The sequence below is a fragment of the Meriones unguiculatus genome, chromosome 11 (genome assembly GCF_030254825.1).
Source record: "Meriones unguiculatus strain TT.TT164.6M chromosome 11, Bangor_MerUng_6.1, whole genome shotgun sequence".
NCBI lineage: Eukaryota > Metazoa > Chordata > Mammalia > Rodentia > Muridae > Meriones > Meriones unguiculatus.
Window position 1 is genome coordinate 15,779,695 of NC_083359.1, and position 25,589 is coordinate 15,805,283.

Below are 25,589 nucleotides of genomic sequence, written 5' to 3' on the forward strand. Positions count from 1 at the left end.
TCTGTCTCTTCTCATCTCCAAGGAAACCCTGTCTTTCCACAGAGCATCCAGAAAGCAACGAATGCTCTTCGGCAGTTCTCAACCCGTGGGTCGTGACCCCCTGGGGGGTGTCCCATATCGGATATCCTGCATATCAGATACTGACATTATGATTCATAACCGTAGCGAAATCACAGTTACGGAGTAGCAAGGAAAGAATTTTATGGTTGGGGGTCACCACAACACGAAGAACTGTATTAAAGAGTGGCGGAGTTGGGAGGAAAGTGGAGAACCGCTGCTCTAGGTGAGGTGCCGGCTGCCCCCCCTATCCTTTCAGAGGTTCTGCAGGCTAGAGGCACCTGGGATGTAGGAGTTTTCTCAGAGGCAGAGGCAGGAGGATCAAAATTTTGAGGTGATCTTTGGCTTTCTAGTGAGTTAGAGGCCACTCTGGTCTGCATGAGATCCTATCTCAAAATAAAACAAAATAAAAATTAAAAATCGGCTGCTTTGTAGTTGTCTGCTTCCTTGTGGTTGGGCAACACCAATAAAGCTCCGGATTCCCTCCCCAAAGCCCTCCTTTCTCTCCTCCTCCTACCCCGGATTTCTTCAGGCACGAGGAGGCGGGGAGTCCTTGCAGGTGGGCGTGGTCTCATCCCAGTCTAGCCAGCGCAAGCTCTGAGGACAGATCCACTGACCAGCTTGCACCTGCACCCGCACCTCCCCGATTGCCCTCTCCCTACCCCGAGCTTGCCCTTTCTGGAGCTGTCATGTCTGTGACCAAGAGTTCCGGGAGTCCCCAGATAGCAGCCACCACTGTCAAGCTGGACCCCGTGCCGTCTCCTGAGGGTACCAAGAAGGTGCAGAACCAGGATCCCAGTCTCGTGAATGGCAGCTCTTCAGAGTCATCAACGAAGACCAAGGGCATAACGTGAGTGCGGCTCCCCGCCACCCCATGTCTGCTTCCATCAGCTTCCAGCCTGGACCTCGAGGTGGGTGTGTCTGACCCTCAACCCACTGTGCCGTCTGGAACACCAAAGAGGAAAAAAAAAAGTGGAGCCAGGCATTATGTCAAATAGGACATTCTAGCTGGGGCCACTTTTCAGAAACTGGAGTCCTGAGAAGGAAACCGAGGCCCAACAGCTTTAAGCCACGTGCTAAGGTTTATTGGCAGGGAGAGGCTGAAATACAGTGCTGTTGCTAAAGTCCCACTTGAAGCTCTGGGTGTCTAGGAGGGAGGCAGAACTTGGAGGGAAGTTGGAATCGGCTTGTAAGGCCACAGTGGCCTCAGCTACCAACAAGCGAGCCTCTCCATGTTAGCAAGCCTGGCCCCTGTTGCCACCGGGGCTGCAGTGATGCTATTCAAAAATACATACAAAATGGAAGATTCTGGTTTCTTCCATTTCCTGGAAGATGGATTCGGGGGTGGGGGGTATTCACAAAAGTTTACAGAACATGGCAAGCTGCAGGGCTCCAGTACCCTCCTCCTCGTTTGACTTCACCAACACAGCAGTCCAGCTAGCACAGGCTCATGCTTTAAGGAGCAGCTTGTACGCCATCAGTGTGGTGGGGAGAGCATTTGACAGAGGACCAGAAGGTCTGGGAGCGGGTGGAATCCCTGTCCTCTTCTCCTCTGAGTCAACTTTCCGCATATGTAAAGCAGGGAGGAGCAGGTATGACCCAGGACATTGAGCACGTGTGGAGGGCTGATTAGGAATGTGGAGGAAGGGAGCGTGTAGCAGAGAGGGAGTTGGTGCTGAAGGGATGGGCACAACCTTTCTCCACACCACCTTCGGGAGGCTGCAGGGATGGATGCAAGGGCTGCTGGCAGTGTGGCACGGCTCCTTTGCCCCTGGAACTTGTCCTGGGCCTTCTAAATGCTGGAGATCACTAGGGCGAAGCTGCTGAGGGCCACCCACAGCAGAGCAGGGGTGTTTCTCGACTTTGAGAGAAGCAGCTGACACTTGCGCCCGGTGTCCTGGATGGTCGAGGTGGCAATTTCAGCTACTCAAAAGTCAGAAGAATAAAGCAAGCAAGAGCCAGAGAGGACATTGTGGGGCTTGGAGACAAGTCATACAGGTTGGATAAGTGTGAAGCTGATACGGTCTGGCACTCTGGGTTCGGTTCCCACTTACCAGCTGGAGAAAGTGATAGAGTCTAGAAGTGATGGCTTGCTTCTCGCAGGTTGGCTTCTCCCAGGTTGGCTGTACCTTCTATGTGATCACGAAGCCCTCACGCATAGAACCTATTGTATTCTTAGGTGCTTAAAAAAAAATACCTGTGATGGTGGTTCCGGGTCACCAAAGGGATCAGAAACGGAACATAGGCCTCCTGGCTCATGGTCTAAAAATTCTGCATGGCTTGGCACAACACAAGCTGGCTGAATGGCTGCAAGCTGACTCTGGTTTCCTAAGTCCTTTAGTTAGAAATTTCCTAAGTGACCCGCTGACCCCTTTCCAGTTGCAAAACAAGCCCATCACTGGGGGCCAGGGGGCGTGCAGTTCTCAGTCAGCAATGTTGACACCCACAGGGAAAGGGAAAGGCATGCGGGACTCTCCACCCCCCTTCTCCTCCAATTGTTCTTTAACTCCCACCAATCCACCGGCAGGTCCTCCAGAGCCAGAGGACTCGGGGTTTAGTGTTGAGACCAGGAGTTGGGTGAAGTCTTTCAAAATATCATTATTCTTAACATTTGCAGAGTCTCTGCAGAGCCAAACATGTGTCCCCACAAAATGACAGAGCCGGGTACATAGCAGCCTTGGGTTGAAACCCTGGTTTGTCTGATTCCAAAATCCAGGCTCTTGCTAGACTCCTGTCACTGCTTTCAGATGATCCTTTCCTTGGCTGTGAGGGTTTTTGGGGGAATTTTTAAGGCTTCTAAGGGTTTAGATAAAAGCTTAGTACTGTGTTGCCCAAGGTCGGGATACAGGGGCCTCTAGAAGAAAGCTGGGGTTGAAATTCACTGGGAGAGAAAGTCCCAACTTGGAAATTTTTTTCTCCCCTAATGACCTTGCCCTCTGGATCAACTTCTTATCTGTCTTAAAGAAATAGTATGTTGAAGCTGGGGACATAGCTCGTTTGGTAGAGTGTCTGTCTAGATGGCACACGGCCCTGGGTTCGATTCCCAGCACTGCATAAACTGGGCATGGTGGTACACAGACCTGTAGTCCCAGCACTGGAGGGGTGGAGGTAGGACAGTCAGAAGTTCAAGGTCATCCTTGTCAATATAGTGAGTTAGAGGCTAGCCTGTGTTGCATGAGACCCTGAGAAAAACAAAAGGGCGTGGGAGGATGAAGAAGGAGAAAGGAAGGAAGGGAAGTAAAGAGAGAAATAATAAGTATGGAGGGCACCACCTGGAAGCAGAGCCCTTGCCTAGCATGTCCCGGGCCCTGGGTGTGGCCCCGAACACCGTGAGTAAATAGTAACAGAAAGAGTGGACGTCCTTTGCTTTAGTTTGGGCTTCACTGGGATAGAGGTCATGCCATTTGCCAGATTTAATGTCCCGGGCTAAGATGAAAAGAAAAGAAAAAATAAAGTCTCTCTCTGAAGATCAATCCCCAGATGACCCACGTCACCTGACCTATTGCTGAGAAGTCACAGGGACTTTCCTGTCTGCCTGTCCCCTCTCCTTGGAGTGCAGTCCTGTCTCTGCCACAACACAGGGACTCAGGCCAGTCTCTGGGCCTCAGTTTCCCCTGTGCTGACACAGGACTGCCTCTTTGCTCCCTTGCTCTGGGTCTGCCTCCCAGCGGTCAGCAGAAGTAAAGAACAGAGCTGTGAAGCAGCTTGGCTTCCAGCCCCGCCTCCCCCGTGTGCCCACCGGGGCAAATCATCTAAGTACTTTTGTACCTCCATTTTTCATCTGTAAACCAAACCCCACACCGTGGCCTACTTTATCGTCCTGCTGAGAAGATTAAATGAGATGTTTTATATAAATATATAAACTGATCAGCACAGTGTCTCATATAGTCAGGGCTTCATGGCATAGGCTGAGCATGAGTTGCTAATGCTGGAACTCTTCTGGACAACGTGGTATGAATGCTCACCTTCCAGGAGACCCACATGTACCAAAGCAAGGATACATGGACATCAAGATGGCCATGAACTTCCCTGCCCGGTTTCATTGAGGTGTTGACATGCTATGAGGAAATGGCTGCCAGATTCTCTCCCATCCCCATTCCCATGTCCTCATACCTCCTTTCTGTCATGCAGAGGGTTCCAGACACTGGTTCATCTGGTCAAAGGCAACATGGGCACGGGGATCCTGGGCCTCCCCTTGGCTGTGAAGAATGCAGGCATCTTGGTAAGAGGAATGGCTAAGCAGGGCCATTATGAAGAGCTGTGGGAATGGGGAAAGAGACAATAGTGGCTTAAAATACCCTATAGCAAACAGTGTTCCTTGGCAGGGGTCAGGAGGGGAGGGGGAGGGGGAGGGGGTGACTGACACTGACCTAGAATCTAAACATCAAGCCTGGGTCTGAGTTCTGCCTCAGCCACAGGCACTAGGAGTCAAGTCAACACTTTTCATCCACTCCCAGCCCTCAGCCTCCTTCTTTTGTACAATGTAAAGGTTGGAGTAGGAGCAGTTTTCCAGTCTGGCTTTGCAGAGCCTAGGTATCCTTGGCAACACCTCAGAGGCCACCAAAGGGACATATGGCCAGAACTCTGAGTCCCCTACTCCCAGGGGACTTTTCAGGAGGGGAGCAGGGGCTGGGTGATGGTGCAAGCCCTGTGAGGGTATGTGACAGGTTCATGCTATGCAAAGACAAGGTAGCATGAAGAGTCATGCAAAGTCAGGTTCGGGACACTGAGGAAGGGGCAAAGTGCGTTTTATTCTTAATCACAAACTTCATCATCATTGTTATGTGTACTTTTGGGACATGACTTGAGGATAACTTTTGGAAAGAATAGCAAACTCTCTTTTAACTCAGTTTTCTAGAAAGTTCTTTCAAGGCTACCAAATGGCTCAGTAGATAAAGGCACTGGCTGCCAAGTCCAATGACCTGAGTTTGATTCTGGGACCCACACGGCGGAAGGAGAAAGAAGATTTTGTCCTCTGACCTCTGACCTCTAGTCTCTACACATATACTGTGGCGGGCTGGAGTCCCCCCCACCCCGCAACAACGAGAGAGGAGGGCGGAGGAGATCTTTGAGTCCTCAGCAATATTTGCACCACTAAGTTGTCTTCTCTCCCACCTTACTCCTGTCTGCCTGCAGATGGGCCCACTCAGTTTGCTGGTGATAGGCCTCGTCGCCTGCCACTGTATGCACATCCTGGTCAGGTGTGCCCAGCGCTTCTGTCACAGGTGAGGAGTGTCCCGTGTGTGGGTCTCAGGGACATCCCCCAAACACCCTACTCGTTAGAAGAGCTTCCTTCTCTGTGGTTCCCATGATTGCCAAGAAAAAGAGCTTCAGGGATGGGGAGATCTCAGGGAAGGCCCTGAGCTCTTAAGTGGCTTCAATCTGGACTTTTGGAGCTTATCTGATCAGCCGACCTTGCCCATTCCTGCCTCTGAGGGTTGTCCCCAGTTCAGCGAGAGCCATGGATCTAGGCACCACTACACCCATGCCAGGCATGTGCTATTACTCATGCTGTGTGGAAACTGCTCGGATCACACCTGAAAACAAAGTACAGTGGTATTACAGCCTCAGTTAGAACCTGGCAGTGCCGGCTCCATGTTCTTTCCACCCTGTATCTGTGTGGCCTCGCTCTAAATCTCTTTAATATTTCTTTTCTAACCCATGAGTTGTGGGGAGTGGAGGAAGCCCTGAGTGGAGTGTATTTCTGGCATGAGCCATGTCAAGAATTCCAATGACCCGGAAAGCCTTTCCAAGGTGAGGCTCAGAGAGATGGCGAATGTTGCCTCTGCTCCCACTGTGTGCGTTGAGTGCACAGCTTCCCTCCTCTGGACGACAGCAGCTTGAGGATGCTCCCCTCCCCAGACTGAGTAAACCTGCCTCCTCGTTCAGCTGTGTGCACTAAACCTGCTTCCTCAGAGTTGGCTGTGGACAGTAAATGCGCTAGGTTCCCACATCAGAACGCACACAGCCCCGCTGGATCCCAGCTTTCCTGTCCACGCGTCTGTCCTTTTCCTTTCTTCATTCCCTCATGCCACAACACACCAGCCTCAGCTGTCAGTCCTGGCCTTCTATCTTGTTTGAAAAAAAAAAAAAAAAGTCTCGTTTGCTGCGGCATATGCCAGGCTACGCAGTCAACAAGATGCCAGGGATTCAGGAAGTCTCCGGTCTCTGCCTTCCATCTTGGTGTAGTAGCGCAGGAATTTCAGACCGGTGCTTTTATATGGGTTCTGGGATTTGAACTCAGGTCCTCATGTTTGCACGGCATCTCTCCACTTGGCCTCTTGGCTCTTAAAAAAAAAAAAATCTTAGGTTCATCTGTCTCTTAAAAGGATGTCTGTGCTCTGTCCTACAGACTTAACAAGCCCTTCATGGACTATGGAGACACAGTGATGCACGGACTGGCGTCCAGTCCCAACGCCTGGCTGCAGAACCACGCCCACTGGGGGAGGTACGTTGCTCTTGCTTTGTTCACAGTAGCTTAGGATGTGGGAGGAGAAACCAATACCGGAAGGGAACGTCTTCTTCCCTGACAAGGTGGCTCAGAGGTCAGACTCTCCACGCCGAGGCAGGTCACTTCCAACATCACCCATGCAGTTCTCACAGATCTCTGCGGACAGGTGTTCATTTATCTTACACTCTCAGGAAACCATACTTCTCCCTGCAAACACCACAGGGGAAGAGACAGACAGCCAGGCTTCGCTCTTGCATTACCCAGGGTCCATTGGGAAAGCTTAATTATGCAATACCCAATGGGAAACACGTGGAAGAGGTTCTGGCTACCATCAACTGGAGGAATGTCGCAGCCAAGGGTAGGGGGATGTGTCAGGCCAAGGTGGCTTCGATGGGCCGGCTGAGGTGGGTTCTGCAGAAAGGAGCCTTGAGGGATGAAGAGTTACTTAGAGGGGAGAAGGCAGGACTTAGGGGACTTTTCAGGAGGGGAACAGGGGCTGGGTGATGGTGCAAGCCCTGTGAGGGTATGTGACAGGTTCATGCTATGCAAAGACCAGGTAGCATGAAGAGTCATGCAAAGTCAGGTTCGGGACACTGAGGAAGGGGCAAAGTGCGTTTTATTCTTAATTATGTGTGTATTTATTTTGGTGGGGGAGGGAGTCAGAAACCCAAAGGAGTCAGGTTGCTCCTCCTACCACGTGGGTCCCATCGCTCAAACTCAGGTCATTAAGTTTGGCAGCAAGCACTGTTGTATTGGCCTATATTGTATATTTTAGAGACTCTCTAAGATTTTGCTATTTTCTTTAAAAAACAAAACAAAACAAAACAAAAATCTCATTTGGGGTTGGAGAGATGGCTCAGTGGTTAAGAGCACTGTCTGCTCTCCCAGACAGTGAGTTCAATTTCCAGCAACCACATGGTGGCCTACACCCCTCTGAAATGGGATCTGCTGCCCTCTTCTGGCATGCAGGTGTACTTGCAGATGCAGCACTCGTGTTAAAGAAATCAACCTTTTTAAAATAAAAATACTCATTTTTATTACTTTTAATTATGTGTGTGTTGGGGGTGGGGCTTGTGCATGTGAGTACACGTGCCTCCAAAGTATTGGCTCCCCTGGAGCTAGAGTTAAAAGTGGTTGTGAGGTAGGGGCTGGGAACCAAACTCTGGTCCTTTAGAAAAAGCAATACACACTCTTAATCACTGAAAAAGCCGTACATGCTCTTAACCACTGAACGGCCTCTCCAGCCCCTTTCTTAAGGCAAGAGCTCTGAATTGGGGAAGTAAGCACATGTGTCTAGCTTCTGTGAGGAGAAGAGATTATAAAGGAGCCTAGGGCAGACTTCGGCCCCTGAGGAGGTTTAGTGCAGACAGTGTCCATTCTGATGGTGACAGAGACCAAGACTGAGCATGTGTCAAGGGGAATGAAGAAAAATTGTCTTAGTAAGGGATTAGCTGAAAGAAAAGGAAAGAGTTGGGGCCTGGGAGATGGCGCATTAGTCAAAGCATTTCTCTTGCAAGCAGATCTCCAGAACTCACATGAACGTCAGGTGTGTGTGTGTGTGTGTGTGTGTGTGTGTGTGTGTTCCACCTAGAATTCCAGACTCAGAAAATGAAGACTAGGGATTCCCAAGAACAAGCTGGCTAGCAAGGCTAGCCATGTCAGGGAGCTCTGGGCTTGGTTGAGAGACCCTACCTCAACGAATTAGGTGGGAAAGCAATAGACATCAATCTCAGGCCTCCACATGCATACACACACACGTGTGGACACATGTAAAACATGCATGCACAAGCCAGGTGTGGTGGTGCATGCCTTTAATCCCAGCACTCATGAGGCTGAGGAAGGTGGATCTCTGAGTTTGAGGCCAGCCTGGGCTACAAAGTAAGTTCAGGAGGCTCTATTATACATAGAAACCCTGTCTTGGGGGTTGGGGGGGCATGCACACTCACACACAAATGGAAAAAAAAAAAAAACAGGAAAGAAGAGCCAGATTGACTCAAACTTCTACCCACTTCTACTTTGGACAACATGGGTCTGGGGTGACATTTGAGAGGAGACCTCACTGCATGTGAATGCCAGACTTACAGAAGTAAAGTCAGCAGTCATAAGGCCAGGGACAAAAGAAGTCTTGAGGGAAGAATGGAAAACAGAAAGAGCAGAAAGACTCAGAGTTTGGGACACTTGATTGAGCTGGACTGTTCCTCCCTGAAACCCACCTGTAAGATCTCAGCAGTAACACGCATGTCAATACCTCCTGTCCACGGTGGCTGAGTTTAAATTCACTCCTCTGTCTTCCTCTGTCTCTGTTCTTATGCCTATACTCCACCCTCCCTGCCTTCTCTTTTCTGGTCATCGACTAATTACCATCGTATATGCATGATCACTGGTGTGGGCCTGTTCTCTCAGCCTGTAAATATGGCCCTGTATCACTTTCTTACAAATGATAAAACTGGTGAATCAAGCTTTGTTGACCTCACAAAATTTAAGTATTCAATACTTAAGTTATCCACAGGATATACCAAAAGCCTGCAGTGGAGCAAATGGTACTTTTCACACTGCGTCCAAACTTTGAACTGGGTGTGTACCATTGCGCAGGGCTGCAGTGTCTGGGTTCATAAAAGATGGGGACAGGGACTGGGGAGATGGCTCAGTGGATAAAGCGCTTGCCACACAGGCATGAGGACCAGAGTTCAGATCCCTACAACCCATGCACTAGCCAGGCAGGTGTGATGGACTATCTAGAGGACTTGGGAAGCAGAGATGGGATCCCTGGGTTGAGCTGGCCATCTAAATTAGTGGAATTACTGAGTCCTGGCTTCACCCACAGACCTAACCTTGATAAAATAAAGTGGAGAGTTGATGGAAGAGGACACCTGACATCAACCTCTGGCCTCTACATACACAGAGAGTGAACATACCCAGAGAGCATATATGTACCAGAGTGTGAACATGAATACATGCATTCACACACAGTGAACATGCACACACACATATTCATACACACAGAGTAATCATGCATATACACAGAAGTCAAAAAGAGGAGGGAGAGAGAATTGCTTCCTGGCCTTGCATCCACTCTTGTCTCTACTGTTTTTTATTTCTTCCGCCATGTTCCTGAAAGGCCTTCTTGCTGAGCTTTTCCTACACTGGGGGCATCTCAGCAGCTGTAGGGACAATCATTTCTTCTTTTTCTCTTGGCTGTTAGCTTTCCCCCCAGCTTCCTTGCCTGTTCCCTATCAGAACCACTGTAGATCTGTGGTTCTAATCAAGCAATATTCTCCAGGGTTAGAGTTTGTGAGGGTTTCAGCACCAAATGTAGATGAGGGGTGCAGTAAAGAAACTGCCAACATCACTGCTCCATGGTATGATTAAGAGGAAGTTTTTTATTGTTGGAGAGAAAGAGAGAGAGAGAGAGAGAGAGAGAGAGAGAGAGAGAGAGAGAGAGAGAGAGAGAACACCCAGAAGCATTTGGAAGAGTCCGGAGCAAAAAGAGAAGAAAGACCACATGGCCAGCAGACTAGACGTGACCACGGCTCTCTGTGAGAGAAGGGAGAACAAGCAGAGATAGAGAATAGAGAGTGCGTAGTAAGAATAGCAAGAGCAGAGAATAGTGAGGATATCTGGGTCATAAAAATGATGAGCAGCTGTGGGGGAGGGGGGAGGGGGCTAGGATGCTAGCATGGACTTGGAAATGTGCAGTAGGCGCTTATGATACAGAGGGAGCCTGGAGGACAGCATGCACTTTGAAATGCAGCCACAGGTATGTCAGTGGGGAGCCATATGTCCCTTCTGCCAGAAATAAGGAAAATTACCTGCTTTTAGCAGATGGGAACCAGTTTCCTAAGCTCCAGAGGAACCCTGGCTTTTAGCTAACCACCAGAAATTCTATGATCCAGCTTGAGCACGTTTCTGGATATGTGGCCTGCCTTTTGGAGTTTGGGGAATTGGAGTTTCCTTGGAATCTGTCAGTTGGGACCTCCGCCCTTTCCTCTTCAGATGCTGCATGCTCTTCAACCTTGATCTGCCTCCTCAAGGATTCATCCGTTGGCACAACTCAGCATCCCAGCTGCTTGAGACACAGTTGTGTCCTGCACAACCTTCTGCTTCGGATACCAAATGAATGCGCCCTGTCTCCTCCTTCTCATGCCTGTCCTTCCTTTTGAGTGGTGCAAGTCAAAACCAGGTCCACCATGTTAGATTATCCATCCCCTAACCAGTGGTCCATGGTCAGGGTCTATACATTGCAGCTCCCTAGAACTTTGAACGTGCTTTCATCCTCCTGCCCCAGTGACCACAGCTCCATGCAGGCGACTGCCCTCCTACTCGTTGGGGAGCACCTACTGCCACCCCCTCTGGCTTGGTCTTGCACCACTGGTGAACACTACACTTGGAAAGTAGTGAAAGCCACCTGTTCCCTCTACACAAATGCTTCCTCATTCCTCCACCTTCACCACCTCCTCTTTTTCCTTTTCCTCCTCCTCTTCTTTCTCTTCCTCTGTCTCCTCTTCTTCCTTCCTCCTTCTCCTCCTCTCCCCTTCTCCCTTTCCCCCCCTTCTAAAGGTCCTTTTTCTCATGCATTGTTTTTCCTTTCCCATTTTCATATGTATGTGTGGTGTGCATACTTTCACATGTGTAGGAGTCCATGCAGTGTACACGTGTCCTCCTGCATGTGAAGGCCTGAGGTTGACATCTGAAATCATTCTCCATCACTCTTCCACCTTGCTTGTTGAGGCAAGGTTTCTCAATCAAATGCAGAGCTTGCTGATAAGGCTAATTTCACTAGCCGTTTCGCTGTGGAGTCCCCGTCTCCATCTTGCAAGGCTGGAAGTATTGGAAGAGCAACGTGCATACCTGGCATTTATGTAAATCCTGGGACCCGGACTGCACCTTCACTAGTGAGCCATATCTCCAGCCCATCGTGGTCTCTCTCTCTAAAGTGCTCCTTTCTGCCTCCACAGGTCATTAACTCTCTCTCTACCTCTTTCTGTTCATCTGTCGGTCTGTCTGTCTGTCTGTCTGCCTGCCTGCCTCTGTCTCTGTCTCTCCCTCTCTGTTGTCTACCTGTCTCTCTCTTCTCTCCCTTATTCTTTTCCATTTAGGATTAAAGATCACCATATTAAGGGAGTGAAGGCAGATTGGGGATAAATTATTGGGATTTATACATTTATTAAGACTCTTCTCACCAGACATCCTTTGCTGTGGATATTTCTTGAGTGCTCATTTATACAAAAGGATGGGTTTCATTATAACAGGATGTCCCTTGTCACCATGGCCCCTAGAGCCATAGTATAATGCTAACTTGTGTGCATACATGTGAGTGCAAGCTTATGTATTCACATGTCTTGGTGTGAACATTTATGAATATATATATGCATATGCTTATTTCTGTGGAGGCAAGAGACCCTGCCCATATCTCTCGCCGAACCTAGAACTCACTGATTTGGCTACAAGCCCCAGGGACACTTCTGTCTCCATTTTCCCAGCTCTGGGATTACCAGTGTCAATCACCATGCCTGCTTTTCACTTGAGTGCTAGATGTCTGAATGCAGGACCTCATGCTGTGAGCAAGCAAGAAATTGCAGCATTCCTTCAGCCCCTGTAATACTAATTTCTTACAAACCATTCTGTTCTAAACCACCAGAGCAAGAGGCCCTGTGTTATCTGTGAATCTTCAGTACCTAATGAAGGGTCTGACACATGTTAGGGGAAATATTTTATGTGTCCTGGGCAGCTAATAGATGCTGTGTGCTTGCTATTGGTCACATGAGAGGCAGGGGTGAAGAAAGCCACGGAGCTAGGTGGGGCACAGGCTTGCATCCCTGAGAACTTGACCACTTATCCTGAGTGTGCAGCTGTTTACAAAGAGCTGTTGTCACCTCCCTCCTCTCTGCCCTCTTGACAGGGGTAGAAGGATGGAGGGTGTGGGTACAGGACCACCATCTGTTGGGGACAGAAGGCAGATTGGCTAGAAATGGATCAGAAAAGTTAATTTCTTTTATAATGAGTCTCTCTCCCCTCCCCCTCCCTCCAGGAACATCGTGAGCTTCTTCCTCATTGTCACCCAGCTTGGCTTCTGTTGTGTGTACATTGTGTTTCTGGCAGACAATTTAAAACAGGTACGCTAGAGGTGGTGGGACAGGAGGATGCTTCTTTACCCATTGTTTGCTTACCACATTACTTCATCTGAGTCCCCCAAAATTCATCATGGGTAGCTTGGCCTTCGCAACCCTCCATGTCTCTACAGATTTCTGGGCCATTGTGTGTGTGTGTGTGTGTGTGTGTGTGTGTGTGTGTGTGCCATCTTAAAAGCCTATTCTTTTTCTTTCTAAAAGTTGATTATCTCAGGTGTCTTATTAAAGTAAGGGAGGGCTGACTATCATAGCTGATTCACTTCGAAGAAGTCTATCACTGTTTCTTCTTTCTTTTCTATTTTTTTTTTCTTTTTTTGAGGTAGGGTCTCTTGTATCCATGGCTGGCCACAAACTTATTATATAGCCAAAGATGACCTTGAATTCCTGGTCCCCTGCCCTTACCCACCAAGGGTTGGTATCTGAGGTGTGTGCCACCACGCCTGGTTTATGCAATGATAGGAATCAAACCCAGAATTTCATAGATGCCCAGCAAGCAGGCTACGAACTGAGCCACATCCACACCCGAGGACTTTATTGTTCATATTATCTTTATTTGATCATTTGGGGTTTGTTTTGTTTTACTGTTGGAGGTAGGGTCTCATGTAGCCCAAACTGGCCTCAAACTCACTATGTAGTGGAGGATGATCTTGAACTTCAGATCTTCCTGCTCCACCTCCCCAGTGCTGAGGTTATGGCGCTAATGATGGAAGACAATGGTGGCCACAGCTAGGAAGAGCCCTGACCACAGAGACCATTTATGGAGGCCTGTGAGTGCCTGGCTGCTCATCTGGGGATGTTTCCTACTGCATGGAGGGATCATTTAAAAACAAACAAACAGACATAAAAAGCAGAGGTAGAAGAGTTGGGATGTAGCTCAGTTGTAGACCGATTGCCTGACATTCCTAAAACTCTGGGTTCAACTTCCAGTGCTATGCAAACTGGGAAGGAAGAGGCAGGAGGATCAGAAGTTCAAGGTCAGCCTCAGCCACATAGTAAGTTTGAGGCCAACCTGGACTACATGATACCTTGCCTCAAAAAAATAAAAGCTAAAGCCAAGCCAAGAAACTCAGTGGTACGGCATTTGTTCTGTATGCCCAGGCCCCAGGGTTCTATCCTGGTAACGCCCGCACACAAAGCAGGGAAAATTTCCAGAGATCAGACTCATAATTATATACCCGTGATGTGTGTTATGTTAAAATAAGATTCCAAAGTAAGACTGGATATAGTGATTGCTATGTTACAAAATAAAATGAATCTTTATCATGTAACTTGAGAAGTTGTGTAGAAAATGCATGGATGAATGTATTGGAGAGGACCCAGTACTGATGCCAGAAACAGCTTTACACTTTCTTCTTACATGATTCTAGATTCTAATTGTTCTGCCATGAATTCTATTGCCTGGACACCTACATTGCTTATATTAGGGTTTCACTGATTTTAAACTTGGAGCGATCGTTCATTCACCCCTAACCTTTTAAGAAAGAGACATGTATACCATGTGTGTTAGGAGATTGCTTGGTCTCGTTTTTTGATGCTGTGATAGGATACCTTGACAAAAAGAAATTCAAGGAAAGAAGGAGTTCATTTTAGCTCTCAACTCCAGGTTATATTGCATCATTGTGGGGAAGTCAAGGCAGCAAGAACCCTAAGCCGTTACTCACAGCACATCCACAGCCAAGAGCAGAGAGAAATGAATCCTGAATGCCCACTACTTAGCTCAGTTTCTCCATGATTACATAGCCCAGGACATGATTCTAGGGAATGGTGCTGCCCACCGTGGGCTGGGTTGTCTCACATGACTTAAAAATCAAGACAATACCCTCCCCCCCACACACACATACACAGACATGCCCCAGGCCAACCTGATCTATACAGTTCTTCATTGAGACTCTTCCTGGGTGATTCTAGATTGTGTCAACTTGACAATTAAAACTAACCACCACTGGGGTCTTGTTTACAACATGTTTGGAGGCGTTGATAGCTTTCACTAAGTAGGGTTCAAGGATGTCCAGTGTTCTAATCCATACCAAAAATAAATAAATAAAAATAAAAGGAGAACCCTGACATTCTAAATGCTAGTACAGTTCCAGTCAATAAAGAATAACTGTGGCTAGAGCAATGGGTCAGTGGATTAGAGCACCTTTTGCTCCTGCTGAGGACCTGGGTTCTAGTCCCACCACCAATGTGAGAGTTGACAATTATCTGTTAATTCCAGTCTCCAGAGATCTGAGGCCCTCTTCTGACTCAGCAGGCACCAGACATGCACACAGTGCACAAACACACACATAGGTGTTATTCTGAAGATCACAAAGACCCCGAAACACCGGGAGACCACCACCTGAGCAAGAACGAAGAGTCTTTATTTTAGGCTTAAGCGTGGACTCCCCACCGTCCAACGCACTGGATTAGGGAGGGGAGCCCTAAGTAGCTGCAACCCTGGGTTTTTATTTATGGTTAGAGCAAGGAACGGGACTCTCTCACTGGGTATTTACACGACTGGTTCTCATTTAGCAGAAGCTGATTGTCATAAACTGATGGCTTGGTGCTGATCTAGGGGATGGGGTGGGGGACAGATTTCATGGAGTGTCCAAGGAACCAGGTGTGCCCAGGTAACAAAGAGTGCTAACAAAGAGTGCCCAGCTAACAATATCGTTTTGACTGGCTAAGCAAAAAGGTTTCTGACTAGTCTTTAATTTGATTGGTCAAGTGCTTGGGGACTTTTCAAGGCCGTTATTAGATTATTGTTTCTGATTTTCAGGGAGGTTATTGAGTTACTGTATCTCGTTTCCATGGACTAGAGTTTCATGTTCCGAGAAATAGAAACATGATCTAAGAGACTGCTGGAACATTAGCAGGAAACAGAAACTCAGGCCTACAGTATCTTAGGAAGCCTGTCATGGCAACACAGCTGCTGCAGGGCAGCTGCTTGGGCCCTTCATAGGCAAAACACTCATACACACACAATGATAAGGTAAGCGATCTAACATTTTAAAAAGGGAGAGCAAGAAAGAGTAACTCTCTAGGCCAGTTACAGATCAATAACTCATGGGATTTAGGGGTTACAAGTGAAAGAAGGAGACTCTGGGAAATTTTTAAACAGAAAATACGTGTACTAGAAGGTTCTAAGCCAACTTATAAAATGGAAGAACAAGCTAAAAGCAGAGTCTGAGAAAAGACCAGGAGTGTGTGTGTGTGCGTAGACACCAGAATAAGTGATTCATCCCTTGGGGCCACATTGTCAGGGTTTACTTTCACTTTTTTTGGTTGGTCTTTGTGACACTTGGCTTGAGATTTCCATCTCAAGTGCAGAGTGCAGAGCCTGATTTACAGGCCAGCCCTCCAGCTCTGTAATCCTGTAAGTTTTCCCAAGCTACAGTCAACAGTAAAAGAGAATTCCCTGCGAATAACCGAGACCAGGGGAATGGATGTCGAGAGGCAAGGCAGCAGGCTCCACCATTAATGCAGTCACCTGTCATTAACTTCACCATTTTGGTAGCCTCACAGTCTGGTGGGGAGGATTTTGACTAAGACTAGACTGGAGAGATGGCATTTGCAGCCAAGCCTGATGACCTGCGTTTGAGCCCCGGTCCCACATGGTAGAAGGAGAGAGCCGACTCCTGAGAGTTGACTTCGACTTCCACACATGCACCAGGGCGAGCACACACGCACACACAAGCATGTAAATAAACGTAAATGTTTTAAAAAATTGAAACCAAAAAGAAGTTCTCAAGTGCCCCATACTTGTCCAAGACCTCTCCCGCCCCCAACTCTTTGTAAGACAGTCTGGTTCTGGGGAAAGCACTGGGTCCATCGTGTGGTCAGATTTCTCTTCCTCCTCTTGTCTTCTCATTCCCGCCTCAGGTAGTAGAAGCGGTTAATGGCACAACCATCAGCTGCCACAACAATGAAACGGCAGTTCTGACGCCCACCATGGACTCACGACTCTACATGCTCACCTTCCTGCCCGTCCTGGGCCTTCTGGTCTTCATCCGGAACCTCCGCGTCCTCACCATTTTCTCCCTGTTGGCCAACATCAGCATGCTAATCAGCTTAGTCATCATTGCTCAGTACATCGTCCAGGTTGGTGCACACCACTTACTGGCTCCCCGGGAGACAGGGACCAAGTCCTGAGACGCTCCTCACCCTTCAGCCTAGGAGGAAACTGCATGTGATGTTGCTTCTTTGTACTGTTTCATCGTTTGAGCTACCTCCTTCTTATGGTGTCTCCAAATGACTAGGTTGGTTTGTTTGTTTGTTTTTGAGACAGGGTTTCTCTGTGTAGCCGTGGCTGTCTTGTACTCACTTTGTAGGCCAGTCTGGCCTCGAACTCACAGAGATACGCCTGCCTCTGCCTTCCCTAGTGCAAGGATTACACTGCTCCTGGTTTCAAATTCAGCTTTTCAAAAAGCTAGGTTTGCAGGGTTGGGGGGACAGTTCCATCAGTAAACTGCTTGTCACACAAGCCTGAAGACCTGGATTTAGATTTTCAGCACCTGTGGAAGAGCCAGGGTGCTGTGTCATGCCCTTGTAGTTCCAGTACTGGGTTTGGAGAATTGGAATGAGCACAACATGGACCAGAGAATCCTGGGAGCTGACTGACCAGCCATGCTAGCCAGTCTCAGTGAGAGACCCTAATTCAAAAAGAAAGTGGAGAGGGACCAAGGAAGACATTTGACATTGATCTCTGGCCTCCACATGTGTCCACACCCTACATATACACTCATACCTGTCCACACAGGTGCATACACACGCAAATATATTCACGCACACATACGCATGTACACTCACACACTAGTGTGTGCGTGTATGCGTACACATATATGCTCGCCCACACGTATACACATATACATGCGCACAACCACACACACACAACCACACACCCGCAAACCTATGCTTGCTTTGCAAGGAAACTACGTCCGTTGATGAGCTGCAGCCCGTGGGAGATGGAGGCAGGAGGATCAGAAACTCACCGTCTCCCTTGGCTGCATCGCGAGCTGGAGGCCAGCCTGAGACACCTGAGCCCCTGTCTCAAAGACAGAAATGCTACAAAATTGAATTTCCTAAGTGAGATAGCGCCTTCTGCTTTGTGTTGGGGCTATTCCAGGAATCTTCAATTATAAAAAAAAAAAAAAAAAAAAAAAAAAAAAAAATCCTGTGTTTGTTTTTAACGTTCTGGGCCATGGCGTAAGTAGAGTATTTACCACACCCATTACATTCTCTCCCTTTAATCTACGGTTCAGAAAGAGAACAGCAGACTCCATATCTGAGTAACTACATTGGCCCTAAAACATTCTATAACTACACTACAATAACTTCGAATACTCATGCCCCCTACCCACTCATAGGTGCTCATAACGTTCTTTTAGAGACTACTGGTAAACCTGCTTCCTTCATGAGAATCTGATCTTCGGTGCTTTGATAATGCCTGCATGTTCCTGCCCTCTGGCTCTTTGGTACTGTGCAATATTAAAGTCCATAGTTATCAGTTTTACCTCATTTTAAAGGCTTGCTGCACTTTTTGGCATTTAGTTTTCTCAAATCCAGTTCTCCTCTTAAAGTCCCTCTCGCTTAGCAGAGCTCAAGCACACCCACAGAATGACAATCTCCTGTTTTTCTCTCCTATAGGGTATTCCAGACCCCAGCAAGTTGCCACTGGTAGCAAGCTGGAAGACCTACCCTCTCTTCTTTGGAACAGCCATTTTTTCATTCGAAAGCATCGGCGTGGTAAGGTTTGGATGAAGGTGGCCTTTCCCTGGACCTGTGAACCAGTCTCTGTGTGCTCTTGGCCATTGGGTTAGGCCTGTGGAAATTACACATGGGATAAAGCAACCTTTGGTCTCATTTGGATCAGTTGTCACCAGCAGATGGAAAGTAGGTTATGACAAAGAAGCAAACCGATTATTTTTGTCTCAATATGTCTATCCAATGTTTATCTTCCCAGCTGGGCAGTGGTGGCACATGCCTTTAATCCCAGCACTTGGGAGGCAGAGGTAGGTGGATCTCTGTGAGTTTGAGTCCAGCCTGGTCTATAAATCAAGTCTAGGACAGCCAGGGCTTTTACAGAGAAAGGTTGTCTCAAAAAAAAAAAAAAAAAAACTAACAAACAAATATTGTTTATCTTCCCAACAATATGAGTTTTCTAATTTTTTAAAAACATCAAGATTAGTGGTTGTACATAATTCAAATGAAAGACTTCATGAAAGATCTAGGTGGGGCTGTGCGTGTGTGTGTGTGTGTGTGTGTGTGTGTGTGCGTGTGCGTGTGCGTGTGTGTGTGTGTGTGTGTTTTGGTTTTGGTTTTGGTTTGGATTTTTGGTTTGTTTGTTTTGGTTTTGCTGTTGTTGTTTCTCTATGTAACCCTGGTTATCCTGGAACTCACTATGTAGACCAGACTAACCTCAAACTCAGAGATCTGCCTGCCCCTGCCTCTGCCTCCCAAGGATGTAGCTCTGTTAGTGGAACACTCACCTTGCATGTACAAAGGCTTAAGTTCCATCCTCAGCACCCCATAAACAGGGCGTAATGGTGCAAGCCTGTAATTCCAGCCCTCAGAGGGTCAAGCGGGAAGATCGGGAGTTCAAGTCCATCCTTAACTCTATAGCATATTCACAGCCAGCCTGAGCTACATGAGATCCTGGCTCATTAAAAAACAATAATTCCTTTTCTCCTCAATTGAAGTAGAGGCTACATAGCAATGTTGAGAAGAGCATTTTCTCAGCCCAGTGTACGCTTTCTAACCCTGCATCCCTAGCTCAGTGCTCACACTTAAGAGTGGCCACGGAGGTCGGTCCTACCTCTCAGCTCAGGCACCGAAGTGTTCCTGAATTGTTTCTAGCCTCTAATAGCTCTGAGCACTTGTATATGGGTCTTTGTGTGGATTTAACTTATTATTATTATTATTATTATTAGGAATAGGCTTCTGGGACTCATATTTATAGATGTTAAGAAGGAACTGCCAACAGTTTTCAGAATGGCAGTAATTTTGTCCCAGATGTTTGTCAGTGCTCTGAGTGCTGGAGACTGAAGCTAGAGCCCAGTCCTTTAGGCAAGGGATGCTACCACTGAGCTACACCCCCCCTTACTGTAGCACTTTTACTTCAACCAGAACATGTGAACATTCCAGCCCTTCTGCCTCTGGGCCAGTGCTTGTCTGGATTGTCAGTTCAGAGTGTGTGGGGGAGGGTGCTGGGAATTGAACGTAGGACCTCATCATTGAGCTGTGCCCACCGGCTGCAATATATTTTTACTCCAACCATTTTGAAAGGTGTTGTAGTGGCATTTGATTATGGTTTAATTTGCAGTTTACTAACAACTAATGGTAATCGGTTGTGAGTATCATTTATACTTTTTATACATATTTGATTGTTTATCTTATTAATTTTTAAGAGTGTGTTTGTGAGGGTGCAGGTTTGCAGGCGGAGGTCAGAAGCCAGTTCTTCACTTCCTTGAGATAGATTCTCTTACTGTTTTTTGGCTGCTCTTAAGCCCTCAGGCTAGGTGGCCCATGAGCTTTCTGTCGATTCTCCTGACTCTGCCTCCCACTTCACCTGAGGAGTGCCAGGTTTACAGATGTGTGCCACCACATCCAGCTATCTGTGGGCAAGTGCTTTCCCCCCTGAGACATGGGTTGGCCTTTCTTTGTGCTGTTTAGTTGGTATTTGTATGTCTTCTTTGGTAAAGTGTGTATTAAAATCTTGTTTTGGTTTGATTTTCAAGACAGGGTCTTGCTATGTTTCCCTGACTGGCCTTGTACTTACTGGCAATCCTCTTGCCTCTGCCTCCCCATGCTGGGTATGTGCCACCATGCCCAGCCTGTGCAAATCTTTCTCTGAGTTCACCAGCTTCTAGCCAATCTCCTTTTAACTATCCCGTGGCCAGAACGCCCGGCTTTTGTCTTCCTATGCTTCCACACATTTCTGTGACTTCCAGGTGTTTCTCAACGGCTTAAACACTGTGAGAGAGGAATGAAGTCTTAGCCATTCTCCCCAGGTCAGGTTCACTGGGTGTGCAACCTGTGCAACCGATCAGGGCCAGTCTTCAGAGGTGTCACACCCTCCACGCTCTGCCCACACCATCGCAGCTTTCTTGATTTTTGACCAAGGGCACTGTATCCTGATTTTGCACAAGGCACCGTAAGCTGTGAAGTCAATCCTGAATCCCCTTCACTCATGAGATCCACCAGGAGATTCACTTTCCTAGTTGCTCTTGGCTACTTCAGATGTCTGCAGAATTGCTCTGTCACTAGTACCCCAAAATGTGGCTCTGTGGCTGGGACTTGCCTTTAGGGAATGTGGCCTGAAAGAAACAAAGGAAGAGGGAAGCAAGGTTCCTGTCATACTCTGAGGCCTGCAAGGGTTCCTCTTTACATCCCCTTGCTAAAAAGAAAAGGGGTTCTATGGACTGATTTCCTCAACCACTGAATTATCCCAGAATCTGGGACTCCCTTGAGTTTAAATTCCTAGAATCAGGAAGAATAACATCCTGAAACTCAACCTTATGACACTGAATAGAAACTTTACCTAAAGAAGATCAATCCAAGGCCCATCAAGATGGCTCAGCGTGTGAAGTTACTTGCTTCCAAGGCCAATGACCTAAATTCAACCCTGGGTCCCACAGGGTGGAAGGAGAAAACCAACTCTCACCAGTTTGCCCCCTGAGCTCTGCACACACATTTAATTTAATTAAATGATTAAAATTTTAAAATCAGCACAAAATTGATCAAAGACATTAACGGAAGACTCAAAATTCTCAAACTTCTAGAAAGAACGTCAGGGTGGGGTTTGAACACAGTGGTGTGTCCAGGGCATGAATTCCTAGAGAAGATTCCACAGGCACGAAGAAAAAAGTAAACTGGCAGATGGGGCTATGTCTAAAGAGCATCTGGATGGTGAAGGCAAGAGCAGAGGAAAGACAGCCTTCAGAACAAGAAGCGCATGATCACCTGACAGAGAGCTGACACCCAGGGTGTATTTGGAACCCGGCAAGCAACAACAAAGTAATCCAGCTGCAAAACGTGTGAGTGTGACCCAAGGGGAGACTTCTTCAAGAAGAACTACAAACGGCCAACAAATATATGAAAACGGGCACCTTCTCACTGGGAAAACAAATCCAAACCACAGTGAGGTATCCTCTCCCCTGTTCAAGTGGCTGGTGCCGTAAATCAGAAGCGCAAAGATGGCCCTGCAGTTAAGAGCCCGGCGGCTCTTACAGAGAACCAGGGTTCGAATCTCAGCACCCACATCAGGTTGTAGCTCCAGTTCCAGGAGACCCAACGCCCTCTTCTGGCCTCCACGGGCACTGCGATATGTGTGTGTCAGGATCTCCTTCAAATATATTTCTTTATTTTTATTCTCTGCATATGAGTGTTTTGCCTGCATGTATAGAGGTACACTGCATGTGTGTCTGGTGCCCGTAGAAACCGGAAGAGGGTGTAGATCCCCCGGAGCTGGAGTTACAGGTGGTTGTGAGCTGTCCGATACGGGTTCTGGGAGCTGAATTAGGGTTCTCTACAACAGCAGCAGTTAAGTGTTCCAAACCGTTGAGCTATCTCTCCAACCCCAGGATTTCCTTCAGGATTTCTTTCTTTTTAAAGGATGTATAATATTCCATTGCATGAATGTACCCATTTTATAATGATGTTTACCCATTTTATAGTGATGAATGTTTGTGTGCCCCCCACCTTTTGATCACAGTTATAACATTGCAAGAGCGTACAAGTGTCTCTCCAAGTTCCGCCTTTTGATTCACTTGGGCACAGGTCAGAGGCAGCAAGGCTTTCTCTCCGTTGTGTTCCTAGTTATTACTGTCACTGCTGCTGCTGCTGTTATCCCCCATGTATAGTGTGATGCCCCTGCAGGTCCTGCCTCTGGAGAACAAGATGAAGGACGCCCGCCGCTTTCCAGCCATTCTGTCTCTAGGGATGTCCATCGTCACCACCCTGTACATTGCCATCGGGGCTCTGGGCTACCTGCGGTTTGGAGATGACATCAAAGCCAGCATCACCCTGAACCTGCCCAACTGCTGGTACCGTCGGGGCTCTTGGGTGGAAGGGTTTGAGAGATGTGTGGAAATGTGTAGCTCGCTTCCTTTCCCAGGCAGAGCAGGGTCCAGAGACGCTCCCATGGGGAGAGGTTGGGACCACATCCAAATCCTGGGATACAGAGGTCCTGTCAGCAGCCACCTGCTGAGAGTCGGGCCTTGGCATCTTAGCGCGCAGGGGACATAACTACAGGGAGAGCACAGAAGCAAGAGTCCTTGGTCACCTAGAGAAGACACCAGTGCTGGGGGGCAAGAGACTCCTCTCTGTGGGTTGGACCCTTCCGGTTCCCCTTGCCAGGCTCACGACGAAGTCTCTGCTGCCACCGGGACCCCCCAAGCCAGGGGAGCTAGTGTTGAAAACGTGAGATGTGGAAATGGGTCAGTGGGTAAAAGAATTTGACATGCAAGGTACATGAGTACCTTGAGTCTGATCCAGGACGGTCTGTGGCCGCACCACGTGTGCACATGCGCGGGACCGCTTGCCCCTCACCAACACGGCCCTCCCCTCTGCCGCCATCCGATCCCCTTCGCGCTCTGGGAGACGCCTCTGCACTCGGAGAAGGCTTCACGCCTTCGTTTTCAGACAAAGAAACAGAGGTTGTCCCCAAGTCGGAGACCGCTGTCCCCAGGAGGCCGGGCGCGGATGTGTCGGACTGTCGAGAACACGGCCGTGTGTCTTGCAGGCTCTACCAGTCAGTCAAGCTCCTGTACGTGGTCGGCATCCTGTGCACCTACGCCCTGCAGTTCTACGTCCCTGCGGAAATCATCATCCCCCTGGCCGTCTCCCAGGTGTCCAAGCGCTGGGCACTGCCCGTGGACCTGTCCATTCGTCTCGCCATGGTCTGCCTCACATGTAAGTAGAACAGAGTCCGGGAGCCTTCTGACCATTTCCAGAGGTGTGTGTGTGTGTGTGTGTGTGTGTGTGTGTGTGTTCATCCATATGTGCACATCCATGTAGAGGCCAGAGGACAACTTAGGTGACATTCTTCAGGCACCACCTTTCCTTTTTAAATATGTTCTCTCATTGGAACTCAACAGTTAGGCTCGGCCACCAAGCCAGCAAGCTCCAGGGATGAGCCTGTCTCCGCCTCCCCAGTGCTGGTGTTACGACTGCACCTCTTCCTGTTAACATGTGTTCTAGACATCAGACTCAGCTCCTTGTGCCTGCAGGGTAGACACTTGACTGACTGAGCCGTCTCCCCAGCCTCCACGCAAACCAGTCTTAGATGTTTCAGAATTAGAAAGGTGTACTGAGGCCGAAGGACAGGCTCGTTGAGCTCCAGTGAATTACATAACGATCGCACGCTACCAGTGTGCGCAGGGCATCGTGGTACGCTTGCCCTAGGCTCTATTTCATGGCATTTTATTCAGTACCCGTGCCACATAACGGGGCGGTGAACGTTGGTTGCTGGGGACGTGGCTCAGCTGGTAGAGTATTTGCCTGGCACGTGTGATGCCCTGGGGTTCGCTCCCCCAGCAACTCAGAACGAGAAGGTGATGGTGCACACTTGTGATCCCAGCACTCAGGAGGTGGAGGCAGGAGGCTCAGGAGCTCGGGGTCACCCTCGGCTACACGGCACGTCTGAAGCCAGCCCGAGCCACACGAGATACTTTCTCGATAGTTGTGGTGGTGAAGGGCTGGTGAGATGGTTCCGATGCCAAGTCCAGTCCCCAGAACCCACAGGGCCCATGGAAAGCGTCCATTCCTGAAAGCTGTCCTTGGACCTCCTACACAGGTCAAAGGATAAAGCACGAAAATATGCACAAAAGTCATTTGATGGGGAGAACGTTCAGAACACACACACATGTATGGAATAGTAGTGACAAAAGACCCATTAAAGCTACTGATATTTGAACAGTGGTTAGGTAAACAGCGCGATCTGTTTTGCTGACGAAATAGAGCATTTGGGAAACACAGACCCAAATACCTGGGTATAGTCCCAGCTGGCTGGAATGAAGACTTTCAATTGGCTATAAACTGGGTCTGGGTGGCCATCCCTGGTGTCAGCTTTCACCTCCAAAGTGCTGGGGCTATAGGTGTTTGTCACCCCAGCCAGCTTGCATGGTGCCGGGGATAGAATCAGGGCTTCATGAGTGCTGGGCACGTGTTCTACCAACTGAGCTACCTAGCCAGCCCTCAACTATCGCTTGCAAAACCGAGTTTCCAAGGGAGGTTGGTATCTTTTTAAAAAGGCAAAATCATCTTTTTAAAGGTCATTTGGTCAACAACCTATAAAGGCGTTGACCAAACCTGGGATTCTCCATCTGTCCCCCTTCATCTCCCATAGGCATGCTGGCCATCCTCATCCCACGCCTGGACCTGGTCCTCTCCCTGGTGGGCTCCGTGAGCAGCAGCGCCCTGGCCCTCATCATCCCGCCCCTGCTGGAGGTGACCACCTACTACTCTGAGGGCATGAGCCCCCTGACCATCATTAAGGATGCCCTCATCAGTATCCTGGGCTTCGTGGGCTTCGTGGTCGGGACCTACCAGGCCCTGGATGAGCTGATAGAGTCGGGGAGCTCCCTCACCTTGTCCAACTCCACTATGTTTATCCAGTGAAAGACTCTCCTCCCACACGGTGACTTAGGTCGTCTTTACATTGTTTCACTTCATCTTTTCTCTAGCCCAAGACATGAAAAACCGGGACTCACAAGATACAAGATGTAGATGGTTATTATGTTTTTTTTTTTTTTTTTAAAAAAAGGTCTTTCTTTAGTATTTCACACACAGCGGAGCTCTCCTGTGGAAGCCCACCCTCCTTTTTTTTTTTTTTTTTTTTTGGTCATTTACCTGCTAATTTCACACTTTGAGTGGAGCTGTGCAAAAATCAGCCACAAGGGGGCAGCAAGCACCAGCTTTTGGCAGAAGACAAGTCTTGGCCCGCTCATGCTTTGGTAAATACCCTTTTCCTAACC

The 25,589-nt window shown here is 48.3% G+C and overlaps 1 protein-coding gene across 1 annotated transcript; it reads left to right on the forward strand.

Moving 5' to 3' along the window:
- The first annotated feature begins 690 nt into the window (after window positions 1-690).
- On the forward strand, window positions 691-25,365 carry Slc36a2 (solute carrier family 36 member 2). The gene is made up of 10 exons (XM_021634609.2): window positions 691-907; window positions 4,189-4,279; window positions 5,194-5,282; window positions 6,410-6,505; window positions 12,537-12,621; window positions 16,498-16,716; window positions 18,262-18,360; window positions 22,492-22,658; window positions 23,357-23,526; window positions 24,962-25,365. The coding sequence occupies exons 1-10, from the start codon at window positions 747-749 to the stop codon at window positions 25,231-25,233; spliced, it is 1,449 nt and encodes a 482-aa protein (XP_021490284.1). The 5' UTR covers window positions 691-746; the 3' UTR covers window positions 25,234-25,365.
- The last annotated feature ends 224 nt before the right edge of the window (window positions 25,366-25,589 follow it).

Coding starts and splice junctions, on each gene's coding strand:
- Slc36a2 (XM_021634609.2), top strand. CDS start 747: ATGTCTGTGACCAAGAGTTCCGGGAGTCCCCAGATAGCAGCCACCACT. Junction 908..4,188: donor ACGAAGACCAAGGGCATAAC/GTGAGTGCGGCT, acceptor TCTGTCATGCAG/AGGGTTCCAGACACTGGTTC. Junction 12,622..16,497: donor TGGCAGACAATTTAAAACAG/GTACGCTAGAGG, acceptor TTCCCGCCTCAG/GTAGTAGAAGCGGTTAATGG.